At 35.1% G+C, this 13,947-nt stretch overlaps 1 protein-coding gene across 19 annotated transcripts in view; it reads left to right on the forward strand.

The window, feature by feature from the left end:
• FAM227B (family with sequence similarity 227 member B) overlaps nucleotides 1-13,947 on the forward strand; it is a 216,846-nt gene that overhangs the window by 918 nt on the left and 201,981 nt on the right. For 17 of the 19 annotated variants that reach the window (XR_011488297.1, XR_011488296.1, XR_011488299.1 and 14 more), the window contains exons 2-3: nucleotides 11,032-11,151; nucleotides 13,202-13,255. Coding sequence is in view for 11 of the 19 variants with exons in the window: in XM_020875507.2 (XP_020731166.2) it covers nucleotides 11,110-11,151; nucleotides 13,202-13,255 (96 nt within the window). In the remaining 8 variants the exon portion in view is untranslated. Of the gene's footprint in view, nucleotides 1-437; nucleotides 569-11,031; nucleotides 11,152-13,201; nucleotides 13,256-13,947 lie in introns of all 19 variants that reach the window. The other 2 variants (XM_070469308.1, XM_020875508.2) reach the window with 1 other exon arrangement.

Raw genomic sequence — 13,947 nt, forward strand, 5'->3', positions numbered from 1 at the left:
TCCACCAAACTGGTCCCTGGTGCCAAAAATGTTGGACCTTAAGTATCAAGTTAAGCATGCATAGTAAAGAAAATACCATATGGCTAATAAATTATAGGAATTTCAAAAGAACTCAGAATGGATTGGTCAGTGAAGGGCTATTGGCTGGATCTGAGTAAAGCTCTGAAGAATTATTATGGTTTAGTACAGTGTTATTCAAAGGAATGGTGTGGGTCCCATTGGTGGAGGTCCCATTTGTAATTAAGGAAATTTACTGACAACTATACTTTTTAAAAAAAGAAATTGTCTAGTTTGGAAAAGCAGTGCATGGCACTTGGTAAGGTTAAGTATTACTTTGTGGAGTTTTAAATTATATATGTATGCATGTATATGTACACTAGGTCATGTTTATAAAATGCATTTCTCATTGTGTGTTTCTTTTTTAAAATGTTTGAAAGCCACCGCTTTAAGAAAGGGAAAGAGGAGAATCAATAGCAAAGTCATCAAGCCAATAAGTGATTTATCATTTTAAACTAATTTAATTCAAGTGCACAGATTAAAAAGCAAATGATGCTATTTCTTTATCAGAGTGAGTACTGGGTTACTATTACTATATGATAAATTACTCCAAAATATGCTCTCTTAAAATAATCATTTTACTATGTTAATGAGTCTTGTGTTCAGCAGAGCATAGAGGGACAAATTTTTTCTGATAATTCAGCTATGAAGACTGTGAATGCTAGCAGAGGTCCAGTGTGTAGCCTCTTCATGTGGCCTGGGCTTCCCTCACGGTACGGCAGCAGAATAACCAGAACCAGACTGCTTACGCCTAGGGCTCCAAAACCAAGTGTTGCCGTGAACAAGGCAGAAACTACATGTTGTTTTTCTAACCTAGTCCCCAAGAGAAACAGCATTATTTCTCTCACATTCTTTTGATTGTGAGTTTGAAGGCAGGTCCAAATTTTAGGAGAGGAGACATAGAGCTACTTCTCAAAATACCGTCAAGGCATTTGTGACTGCTTTTTAAAAAACCAACACCAAATTTACTGCTGTCACCAAAAACCCCAAATTTCAGTGATTTAATACAGTAGATTTTTATTTCTCACAAGGAATTCATTGTGGATGTTACTAGTCAGATAAAGTGTTAAACTCAAGAGTGTAAGTTTCTTTTTAGTTTTAGTGGTTCTGCTGTTTCCTGTGACTTGGGGTTCACAGCTTACCTGACAAGAGAAAAAGCACAGTGAATCACATAAGAAGTTTTAGAGGTCAGCCCTAAAAAAGGCATATGTAACTTTGCCCACATTTCATTGGCCAGTTTAATCCAAGGTCCTTTAACTGCAAGGGAGCCTGAGAAATGTAGAGAAATGTACAGATATTGGTGAGAAATAACAGTTTGCCACATTCTAATTTTTTAGCCAAAAGCCCTGTATACAGTCCTCAACCCCTCTGCTAGATTTCATTTTTTCATTAGTTATCTATTTTATACATAATATCAATACTGTATGTATTGGTACATACATACAGTATGTATCCCAGTCTCCCCATTTCCCCCAATCCCCCTTCCTCTTTGGTATCTATATGTTTGTTCTCTACGTCTATGTCTGTATTTCTTCTTTGCAAATAGAATCACCATTACCATTTTTCTGGATTATACATGTATTCATTAATATGTAATATTTTCCTCATTCCAACTTACTTCACTCTGTATGACACTCTGTAGGTGCCTCCACATTTCTAAAAATGACCCAATTTTGTTCCTTTTTATGGCTAAGTAATATTCCATGTGTACATGTACCACATCTTCTTTACACATTGCCCTGTTGATGGAAATTTAGGTTGCTTTCATCTCCTGGCTATTGTAAATAGTGCTTCAGTGGACATTGGAGTGCATGTATCTTTTTGAATTATGGCTTTCTTTGAGTGTATGCCCAGTAGTGGAATTGCTGGGTTATATGCTAGTTCAATTTTTAGTTTTTTAAATAACCTCCATACTTTTCTTAAAAGGAAAATTTTTTTCAAGTATTTTCAATTCTGTTATTTATTTCATATGTCAAAATATACTACAGTTTCTTGATTTTTTTCACTCTCCAACATTATCTGTTAACTTTCTCCTTTAGAAGTCAAAACACCACTCCCAAGTCTGAACATTCCTACTCTCCCCCACACTCTTATTATCCTCTCATATCTCAATATGGTAGTCTCACAGTTTTTGTTTAAAGTAACATTTTTATATATTATTCAACCCTGAACCACATATGATCACATTAACTTTTAATACAACCTTTTATTTCTTTGCCTTAATAATTGCCATGTTCTGTCTACTTATTAATAATCTATCCTCAGAAACTCTACCAAAGTAACAAAACATTACAATCAAACATATTGATTAATCCAGCTTATTTTGTTTTCCTTCTAGATATTCTCTCTAGAGCATTTCAACCTCTAATTCATTCAGTATTGGTTGTTTTTACTAATTCAATACTGCTTTCCTGTGTTAGATCCCTTGTTCCTTTTTCTTTGCATAATCCTTTGTTTTTCTGAAACATATCTTCTAGTAGTTTCCTGAGAAAAGGTAAATGAGAGTATTGTAGACAGCATAATAACCACCCTCAACGCATATCCTATTGATACGTTTTCCTGTGTGGCAGAAGGAACTTTGTACATGTGATTAAGTTAAGGATCCTGCAATGAGGAAATTACAGGATTATCTAGGTGGGTTCAACATAATTGTAAGTGTCCCTATAAAATGGATTACAAGAGGTCAGAGAGGGGAGAAGATGCTATACTACTGGCTTTGAGGTTGAAAGAAGGAGCTAAGGAACAAAGCCGTGTAGGGGGCTCCTAGAAGCTGCAAAAGGCGAGGAAACAGATTCTCCCCTAGAACCTCCAGAAGGAGTATAGTTCTGCAGACCCATTTCAGGCCTCTGACCTCCAGATCTGGGAGATAGGTAAACCTGTGTTGATTTAAGTAGTTAAGTTTGCAGTATTTTGTTAGAGCAGATATGTGAAACTAACATAGAGAAAAATGGTGATTTTTTTTTTAATTGACTTAAAAATCTGAAACATGCCATGTATTTAATTGATGGGCTGTCTGAATTTATATTTGAATTTCTAGGTTGAAAGTCATTTTCTGGAAATAATCATCTAAATTCTTATCTTTTAACCTCTAATTCTTATCTTTAACACTTTTATTCTAGTTTCCAGAACATTTCTTCAGGTTCCTCCCCATTAACATTTTGTTGACTAGTTAATTTATATCATTATATTTGTACCTTTTATTTTTTCCCTATTGCCTCATAAAACACTGTTTCTTTTTCCTCTCTGGGATGCATTATTTTATCATCTCTCTCTAAGAATCTTAAAGACATTTTAAAAGTTTCCTTCTGTTCCCTGTACTATCTGTATCCTCTCAGATTTTATTTTCAGTTATCTTCTCCAATTTCTATTTTTAAATTTTTATCTTTTTTGACATTTTGCAGCTGTTGCTTAAATATCTAATAAGCCTTGGATTTCTGTTTGTATTGAAGAATAAAGATTAAAATAGTGATATAAAGCTCAATGTGTCTTCATAAGATGATCAGATTTTTCATTGGAAAATTTTCAAACATCTGTAGAATAAAAGGCACTAATGACAATAAGAACAGAAATCAATGAAAGTGAAAACAAATGTGAACTAGAGGAAAGCAACAGGCCAAAATCGGTTCCTTGAAAAGATTAATAAAATGGAAAAGGCTTAAACTGACCAAGTAAAAAGAGAAAACTCAAAGTACAAATATCAGGAATGAAAGTGGTAATATCCTACACATGATAAAAATAATAAGAGGGTATTAAGAACAAATATTTATATCAAGGTATTTGACATTTTTTGCTTTCCTTGAAAAACACAACTTACCAAAACTGATAAAAAAGGAAATAAACAATTTTAATGACTATCAATTTTGAGAAATTGCATCTATGTTAGTCTGCTCTAGCTACTATAATAGAATATTACAGACTTGGTAACTTAACAGAAATTTATTTTCTCACAGTTGTGGAGGCCTGAAGCCTAAAACCAAGTTGCTGTCAGTGTTGGTTTCTGGTGAGACCTTTCTTTCTGGCTTCTAGATGGCTCCTTTCTCACTGTGTCCTCACATAGCCTTTGCGCATGGGTGGAGAGAAAGATCCCTATGGTGTTTCTTACTCTTTTAAGAATTGCACTCTCATTGAGCTAAGGCCCCACCCTTAAGACTTCATTAAATTTAATTTCCTCTCCAAAGGCCCCATCTCCAAATATAGTCACATTGAGGGTTAGGTCTTCAAGGTAAGCCCTTGGGAAGAACATAAAGTCTGAAATGAAGACTTCACTGGATCACCTAACAGCATCACTTATCCAAACTGACAAACAGAGGAAAAAAGTTTGGAAAAAAAAACCCAGCAATCTTAATGACCTGTAGGACCATTTCAAGCTATCTACCACAGATGCAGTTGGAGTCCCAGAAGGAAAGATGGGCAAAAGAAAAAAAAACATTTGAATAAAAATGATGGATAATTATCCAAATTGATGAAAGCTATAAATGGACATGTTCAGAAATTCAGCTAATCCAGAGAGAATTAAGAAAGGAAGGAGGGGGGGATTGGGGGAAGAGGGAGGGAGGGATAAACAACCCCATTGACTGCTGAAAACCAGTGATAAGGAGAATATTTTAAAAGCAGCCAGAGGAAAAGACACATCACATATAGGAGAACAAATATTAAATGATTAGAAATGTTCCTTTCCCCTTTGTTATTTGCAAGATTATGAGTAAAGTTAGTGTGGTTTCTTCCTTAAATCTTTGATAGAATTTACTTATGAAGCCATTTCAGTCTGGAGTTTTCTTTGTGAGATTTTCATTACGAATTCTGATTCTTTAATTATCATAAGTTATTCACCTTTTCTAGCCAACTAAGACAAAATTTATCCACAGAATTGTATGCATTTATAATAGCAGCTTTTTTTCCTATAATAGCGCAAATCTTTAAACAAGGCAATGCATACACACATACACACACACACTGAAATACTATTCAGCATTAATATTTGATGATCTTGGATATTTCTCAGAAATCTTATGTTGAGCAAAAGAAACCAGATACAAAAGAGTATGCAATGTTATGATTCCATTTTTATGAAAGTCTAGACCAGGCAAAGTTAATCTACAGCTAACTATAGTTGCATAAAGCAGATTAGTGTGGCCTAACACCAGTGGTGGGATATTTTTGCATGAAGTTGTAGGAATCAACAATAAAATAACACAGGAAACATTTTGGAAGTGATCTAAATGTCAGTTTTCATTCCAATCCCAAAGAAGAGCCATGCCAAAGAATTTTTAAACTATCGTACAATTGCGCTCCTTTCACATGCTAGCGAAGTTGTACTCAAAATCCTTCAAGCTAGGTTTCAGCAGTACATGAACCAAGAACTTCCAAATATACAAGCTGGGTTTAGAAAAGGCAGAGGAACCAGAGATCAAATTGCCAACATTCATTGAATCATGGAGAAAGCAGGGAATTCCAGAAAAAGGTTTACTTCTGCTTCACTGACTATACAAAAGCCTCTGTGTGGATCACAGCAAACTATGAAAAATTCTTGCAGAGGTTGGAATAACAAACAATCTTACCTGCCTCCTGAGAAACCTGTATGCAGTTCAAGAAGCAACAGTTAGAACCACTCATGGAACAGCTGATTGGTTCAAAACTGGGAAAGGAGTACAGCAAGGCTGTATATTGTCTCCCTAGTTATTTAACTTATATGTAAAGTACATCATGCAAAATGCCTGGATGGATAAATCACAGGCTGGAATCAAGATTGCCAGTAGCAATATCAACAACCTCAGATATGAAGATGATACCACTCTAATGGCAGGAAGTGAAGAGGAACTAAAGAGCCTCTTGATGAGGGCGAAGGAGAGTGAAAAGGTTAGCTTGAAACTCAACATTGAAAAAAACTAAGATCGTGGCATCTGGTCCTATGAATTCATGGCAAATATAAAAGGAAAAAGTGGAAGCAAGGACAGATTTTATTTTCTTGGACTCCAAAATCACTGTGAATGGTGACTGCAGCCATGAAATTAAAATACACCTGCTCCTAGGAAGGAAAGCTATCACAAACTTAGACAACATATTTTGAACTGTTGTGTTGGAGAAGATTCTTGAGAGTCCCTTGGACTGCAAGGAGGTTCAACCAGTCCATCCTAAATGAGATCAGTCCTGGGTGTTCATTGGAAGGACTGATGCTGAAGCTGAAACTCCAATACTTTGGCCACCTCATGCGAAGAGTTGACTCATTGGAAAAGACCCTGATGCTAGGAGAGACTGGAGGCAGGAGAAGGGACGACAGAGGATGAGATGACTGGATGGCATCACTGACTCAATGGACATGAGTTTGAGTAAACTCCGGGAGTTGGTGATGGACAGGGAGGCCTGGCATGCTGCGATTCATGGGGTCGCAATGAGTCGGACACGACTGAGTGACTGAACTGAACTGAGACAGCATGTTAAAAAACAGGTAGATACATCACTTTGCAGACAAAGGTTCATATGGTCAAAGCTGTGGTTTTTCTAGTAGTCATGTATGGATGTGAGAGTTGGACCTCAAAGAAGTCTGAGCCCTGAAGAATTGATACTTTCCAATTGTGGTGCAGGAGAAAACTCTTTAATTAAGAGTCCCTTGCACAGCAAGGAGATCAAACCCGTCAATCCTAAAAGAAATTAACCCTGAATATTAACTGGAAGAACTAGTGCTGAAGCTCCAATAATTTGGCCACCTGATGCAAAGAGCCAACTCATTGGAAAAGACCCTGTTGCTGGGAAAGGCTGAAGGCAAAAGAAGAAGGGGGCAGCTGAGGATGAGATGGTTAGATAATGTCACCAGTTCAATGAACATGAATTTGAGCAAACTCCAGGAGACAGTGGAGGACAGAGGCTGCGTGCTGTAGTCCATGGGGTCGCAAGAGTCAGATACAACTTAGACACTGAACAATAACAAAATGTTACACAATTTTTTTTCTTTAGCCACAGACTTTATTATTTGAATATTTGCAATTATGACTCTATACACAAATTTTAATTTCTTACAAAACTCTACATTCCATATTGCTAGGTCACTTCACTCTGTTTTATGCCACATTTCCATCAAGAGGCGTTTCCCCAAATCACAATCTGTCTGATTGTGTTTGTTGTTGTAATTTAGTTGCTAAGTTGTGTCTGACTCTACGACTCTGTGGACTGTAGCCTGTGAGGCTACTCTGTCTATGGGATTTCCCAGACAAGAATACTGGAGTGGGTTGCCATTTCCTTCTCCAGGGTACATTTTTTTAAATGTTTATTTATTTAACTGTGCCAAGTCTTAGTTGTGGCATGCAGTATCTTTTCTTTTAGTTGTGGCATGCAAAATCTTAGTTGTGGCATGAGGGATCTGGTTGCCTGAACCAGGACTGGACTCACGCCCCCTGTTTTGGGAGCTCAGGGTCTTAGGTACTGGACCACCAGGGAAGTCCCTAAATGCTGTACATTTTAACTGTAATGATGGTTACATGGGTGTATGCATTTGTCACTTAAAATGGTAATCTTTTTACATAGTAATTGTGTAGTAAGTAAATTATACCTCAATATAGGTGATTTAAACAGAAAAATCACTTATATTTCTATTAACTATCAAGAAACCATAGAAAAGTACATGTTTAAAATACATTTGTGGCTTAGACATTTAAAACATACCATAAAATAGGAGTATACAATGGGATAAATCTAATGAAAGATTGAAAGATTGAAAAATCAATCCATACACTTAAGAGGTGTGCAGTTTATTGTATGTGTGTTTTACTTTAACAAAAATATTAACAAAAATATGTTGCACATATAACTTGATAAAAACAAGCCATAAATGAAACTATTATGTTAATATTAGAAATGTTAAAGTAGGCATGATTAAAGATATTTTAAAGGAATTGTGTAGATAAAATGGATATAGGAGATAATGAAGCAGAAGAAAGAGTTTAAGATAACTCAGACTTCAAACCTAGATAATTGTGAAACCTCTATAATTAAAAATAAGAATAAGGTTTATCTACTAAGGACTTGTGTTTCTAGCAATGATCATGAATTGTGTTTTGAAAATACTAGGTTTAAAGTTAAAATACCTAAATGTAAAATATTTTTGTTCAAGTCTTCTATGACTCTTGAGTAATGTGTCATTATTCTGAGTAAAAATCAGTTTAAACAATTACATAGAATCTAGAAATTCAGCCATTAAAGATTATCACAAAGTTCATAGCTCTGAATCCTACTCCACACTGATGATATATTAGAGACAATATAAAAGTATTATCACTGATTTTGGAATTCCAGGGTAAATCACACATGAGCATGACGTATCCTTTTTATATCTGACTTTCCTTAAGTTGCTAGTAATTCGCTAATGATATTTGTATCTGTGTTCTTGAGGGACATTTGGTTTATAATTTTCTTTTTTTTTTTTTTGGTAATCTTCTTGTCAGATTTTGTTATCAAAGTTATACTGGCTTTATAAGAAAGTATTCCCTCCTCTATTTTTGAAAGTTGCTTTATCATCTTCTTTCAGTTTTGGTGATTATTGTTTTTAAGGATTTGCCCATTTCATGTAGGTTGTTAAATTATTGACACAAGTTTTAAATTATATGCCCCTAAGTCATTTAATCAGTTTAGGTTCCCTAATGACATCCTTTTCATCCTTCGTGGTATTGGTCATTTATTTTTTTCTCACATTTTAAAAATTCAACCTACTCAAGTATCTTTTTAAAAATCTTCTAAAAGACCAACTTTCAATTTGTTGAGTTCTCTATTTTCATATTTTTATTTCATCTTCTCATATATTTTACTCCTTTTTCTACTTATTTTTAAATTCTTTTCAGTTTTTTTAGCTTTCTTAGCACTGTGTTTTCCTCTAAGCATAGGTTTAGGTGTATCCCATAAAGTTTGATACATTGTGTTTTCGTTATCTTTCAGTTAGAAAATTTTCTAATTTTTCTTATTGCTTCCTCTTTGAGCTAGAAATGGATTATTTAATATTTAAGGATTCTCTAGTTGTCTTTCGGAGAAGGCAATGGCACCCCACTCCAGTACTCTTGCCTGGAAAATCCCATGGATGGAGGGGCCTGGTGGGCTGCAGTCCATGGGGTCGCTAAGAGTCGGACACGACTGAGCGACTTCACTTTCACTTTTCATTTTCATGCATTGGAGAAGGAAATGGCAACCCACTCCAGTGTTCTTGCCTGGAGAATCCCAGGGACAGGGGAGCCTGGTGGGCTGCCGTCTATGGGGTCGCACAGAGTCAGACACGACTGAAGTGACTTAGCAGCAGCAGCAGTTCTTTTTGTTACTATTTTCTATTATGGTCAGAGAATATACCCTGAATGATTTCAATTATTAGGAATTTTTGAGTCTTGTCTTGCGGTACAGCATGAGTCCATCTTGGTGAAGGTTCCATGTTTTATTACTTAAAAAGACTGTGTATACTACAGTTGTGAGATTTAGTTGTTCTATAAATATCAGTTAGGTTAAGTTGCTTGATAATATTGTTCAAATCTTCTATCTCCTGACTGATGTGTGTGTGTGTGTGTGTGTGTGTGTGTGTATGTACTTGATTCATCAGTTACTCAAAGCAATATGCTAAAATCTCCAGCTATCACTGTGGTTTTGCCTGTTGTAAGATCAGACCCCTCAAAATGGCAGTTCTCCTCTTTGTATATCCCCTGCTCAACCAGTTCCTTCCCCACCTGGTTATTATTCTAATCCTTGGACCAAAGTAGCTTTACCTACTAGTTTATCAAGGGGAAACATTTGCCCTCATTAGCCAGTGGGGCTGCAAAGGACCCGCCTCTGCTAGTTTACCTGGTAGCTGATGAGCCAATCTGAGGTTAATTGCCCCTATAAATGGTGGCCTCCTTTTCCTGGAACAATGAAGATTACTGCCATATCCAAACTGCCTTTTGGGTTGAGGTGTAGCTCCAGGACTTTGGACTTGTAAGATTTCATACTGTTGATGTTTCTGTCACCATTTACAGGTTCTTTATTCTGTCTCACAGCTAAGCAATTACAAGGCTTGCAGGCCTGCAAGGTGTAGGTCAACGTCTGTATTTCCCTTTAGTTTTATAAACTTCTGCTACCTTTCTTTTGAAGCTCTTTTAGTAAATGCAGACACATTTGTCATTGGTGTGGCTTAATGAACTAACCTTTTGTTAATGTGAAATAACCTTATTTATGTCTGGTAATGTTCCTCGTCTTAAAGTTTACTTTGTCTGATATTAATATAGACACCAGTTTTCTTATATTTAGTGTTTGCATAGTTCTAGAATTCTCATTTGTTTCTTTTTTGGAATTTTACTCTTAAAATACTCCATGGCTTCATGCACTATAATTAAACCTATAATGTAAGTCTTTAATGTATTTATAATATTTTAAAGTCCTTGATGCTAATTACAATGACTGGATTCTCAGTGAATTGGTTTGTATTGAGTGTATTTTCTTTTGATTATGGATCCCATTTTCCTTCTTTGTATGTCTTGAAATTGTTTTATTGTGTATTAGACATTATGTGGAAAAAATTTTGGAGACTTAAGTTTAATTTAATTTTAGTTTTGAGAGCATAAGCCTTTTTCTCTCCTTAGCACTTCAAGTGAGAGGCTGATTTTTTTAAATCCTCCTAGATTTGAGTTGGGCTTTAGGATTAATTGTAGCTTTAATTAGACTGAGCTCACCTGTGACTAACTCAACCTCCAACCTCCCTCTTGAGAGCCACTTCTTATCGCTTATCAGTGTTGAATTGGGACACACGTGGAATGAAGTTTTAGATGATTTCAGTTCACCTTTGGATCCAACTCTGTCTGGGCTCCTGGAACCCAAGTACTATAAGCACATGTTGGCTTGTCTAGGTTCTGTATCTTTCCAGCCCCTCCTCTACTGCTGCTTTCTTGACAAAATTTAGAAGCAAGATGTGGGCACCTGGGAAGGGACTATTTGGTTGAGTCGTTTATTTTTTTTCATTTGGGTATCTTTCAGACTCCAGTCTGTTCCCCAGCTCATGCAGACACTTGAAGCCCAGCTGATTTCTCTTCATCTCTTCAAAGTTACTGCCCCATGGCAGGCCAACAACAGTTCCCCCACAGAACTCACTGTCAGGTAAGGGAACTGCCACAACTTTATACTTACTTATAAACGAGATGTTTCTTTCTGGATTTTGGGTCACCAGGGTTTCCCAGGAGGGCAGCTTCATGGGCTTGCAAGCTGTGCATTTGCATGCGTCTACTGATAGGAAGGACCCTACACTAGGTTTAGTGATCTGATGTTACCATCTTAAAATTCTTATTTTTTGAGCACTGGGACTCTAAATCGTCACAAATTATATAGTCCTACTTAGTGGCATCCACCAATTTTCACGAACCCCATAGAAAAGTAAGATTTTTATTTGGTCCAGGATTTTCTTGTTGTTACTGTGGAATCATTAGCATTTTGTATCCTACATCCTACCAAGGTCATAAGCCTATTTAATTTATGCCTCACCTCCCTCTAACTTTCCCCCTAGAGAACTCTGGAATTTTATATTGAAATTAACTGATGTTTTCCTATGCACATTTCATTTCTTTAATTCATTTTTCTAATTCCCTTTAGTTGAAATGTGGGTATTTTTAGTGCTTTCTTTTAGAAGTGGTTTGACATCCATTATAAGGCAGGGAGAAAAGGATACCATTTAAATTGTTGTAATTATATTACTTTGTATTCTGTGCATTTCAAAAAATACTGATGACTTTCCTCTAGTAAAATTGCTATTTTCACTATCCCTAAAGATACTATATGATGAACATTTTTTTTTTGTCTTTCAGTATTCTGTGCACACCATCTATTATTTTTTTTTTCTTTTCTCAGTTTGACTAGACCTAAAGCCACATGTTTTTCATAAAATTTCTTGACAGCTCTACACATCTTTGCTTCTGTATGCTTATTTTTTATAATGACTATCACATATGCTCTTTATTTTGTTATTGTATTATCTGTTATATATTTACTTATATTCTTCACATATTTTAAACAGTATTACGACAATGAAATATTCTATTCCACCTCAAATGTGTAGTCATTTTGCAAAGCATGGCCTTGTGATTTTGTAATCTTGATCATTGTATCTATTGATATGAAGTATGTTCTAGTAAATTAAACCTTAAGATTGTCTTTTCAGACATGTCATCTTCAGAGCATTAGGGTATTATATTAGGATATTCTGAAGTCCTGTTATTTTTGCCTTCTCATTGGTTTTTCATTCTTTAGAAATGGTTTTATTATTTTTTTAGAAGACCTACACATTTCTTTGACATTAATCTACTCATTTATTCATTAATTTAAAAATATTGCCAGTTTATGTGCATAATTTACAACCATTGGCCAGCCGCTACATGAAATTTTGACTCTTCAGCGGTGGTTACACTACATTTTCTGTCCTCACAGAGAAACAGATCTGCTGTTGTTACCATAAAGGATCTTTGGGGGACCTAGGAAGCCTTCCTAGAAAAGTGACTTTTAATTTGATGTTTGATATAAGAGTTAAATAGGTCAAGAATGAATTGAAGGAAGAGAGTTTGGAACAGAGATCCTTCTAAGCAGTAGAAAAAATATGTACGCAGTCTCCAAGGAATAGTAAAATGTCTGGATTAAAATTAATCTGTCTGGTGAAAGACTACATCTTCAATTTACAAAGAAACTTACAAAATGGGATTATAACTTATTACTTTGAAACATTCAAAGATTTATTTTCACCAGGTCACTTCTGTGCCTCTTAAAATATTTCATCAGTAAAAGGAGAATGTTATTATATATTATTGACTCTGAATTTATTGTAGACACCGTCCAAGATAGCCTAAAATATCTTGGAACTCATGATGGAATTAGAAATGAGGACATTGAGCAGGATTCATATGTAGCTTTTCTGTAGGAAAAGTGCATGAGAAGGAGGCCTTTTATAGAATTTGGTTTGCAGACTCAGAATTTAAACATTAATCTCTGTCCCTTTTCAAAGTACAAGAACTGTACAAGGAGAATAGTTTACAGTATCTTACTTACAGCTCTTAAAATTATAACTGAAGTCCATTATCATGAGGTACTTAAATAAATTAAGTATAACCATCCTATAAACAATCTGAATTTATGTTAATGAACAATATTGATTTTACTTCATTAGAAAATGCAAGAACCTCCAAAGAACATTGAAGAATTTTTAAAGCTTCAAAACTTGGTGAGTAGAATATCCTATTTTATGGGACCATCACAACTGGTACACATATCAGTCCTTTTCCTTTAGGAAGATACAGCAATTCTTTTTGATTGCCCTTAGAATTACTTTGAAAGTTTCAAAAGAAATTGTTGAGAGTTTGATTGGAATTACAATAGACTTTTGAAATTACTTTTAGAAACAGTCCTTTTAAAAAATATATTCTAAAATCACATAGTGTTAGAGCTATAAAGACTTGAAGTGCCACCATTCATCTATCAACCTCCTTAAAATGTAATTTTTTAAATTTCAAAATTACCAATTTTTTTTTCTGGTTATAATTAAGAGAGTCATTTTATAAAATTAAAGAGAAAAGCACTAAAAAAGATAAGCATCTTAATTTTATCCTTTATAGATTAACCAGATATATCTCTGTATTTAGAGAAAACAATCTAATCAAGCTGGTAGAATTTCAGGATACTTTATTCATAGTATAATTATATAGTATAATTCAATATCTTGAATAAGAGTTGTAATATCTCGAGTCTGACATAAAGGTGTATTTTCATAAACCCTCAGGCATGTTGTAAAATCTGTTCAAGTTCATTTCCATTTAAGCCTTTCCCCACTTTCCCCAAATTCATTTCCATTTTAAGCTTCTTGCCACTTTCCTAACTTCCCTAACAATCGGGATGATCCCTAACATAAGGACTATG

This window comes from Odocoileus virginianus, chromosome 6 (genome assembly GCF_023699985.2).
Source record: "Odocoileus virginianus isolate 20LAN1187 ecotype Illinois chromosome 6, Ovbor_1.2, whole genome shotgun sequence".
Taxonomy (NCBI): domain Eukaryota; kingdom Metazoa; phylum Chordata; class Mammalia; order Artiodactyla; family Cervidae; genus Odocoileus; species Odocoileus virginianus.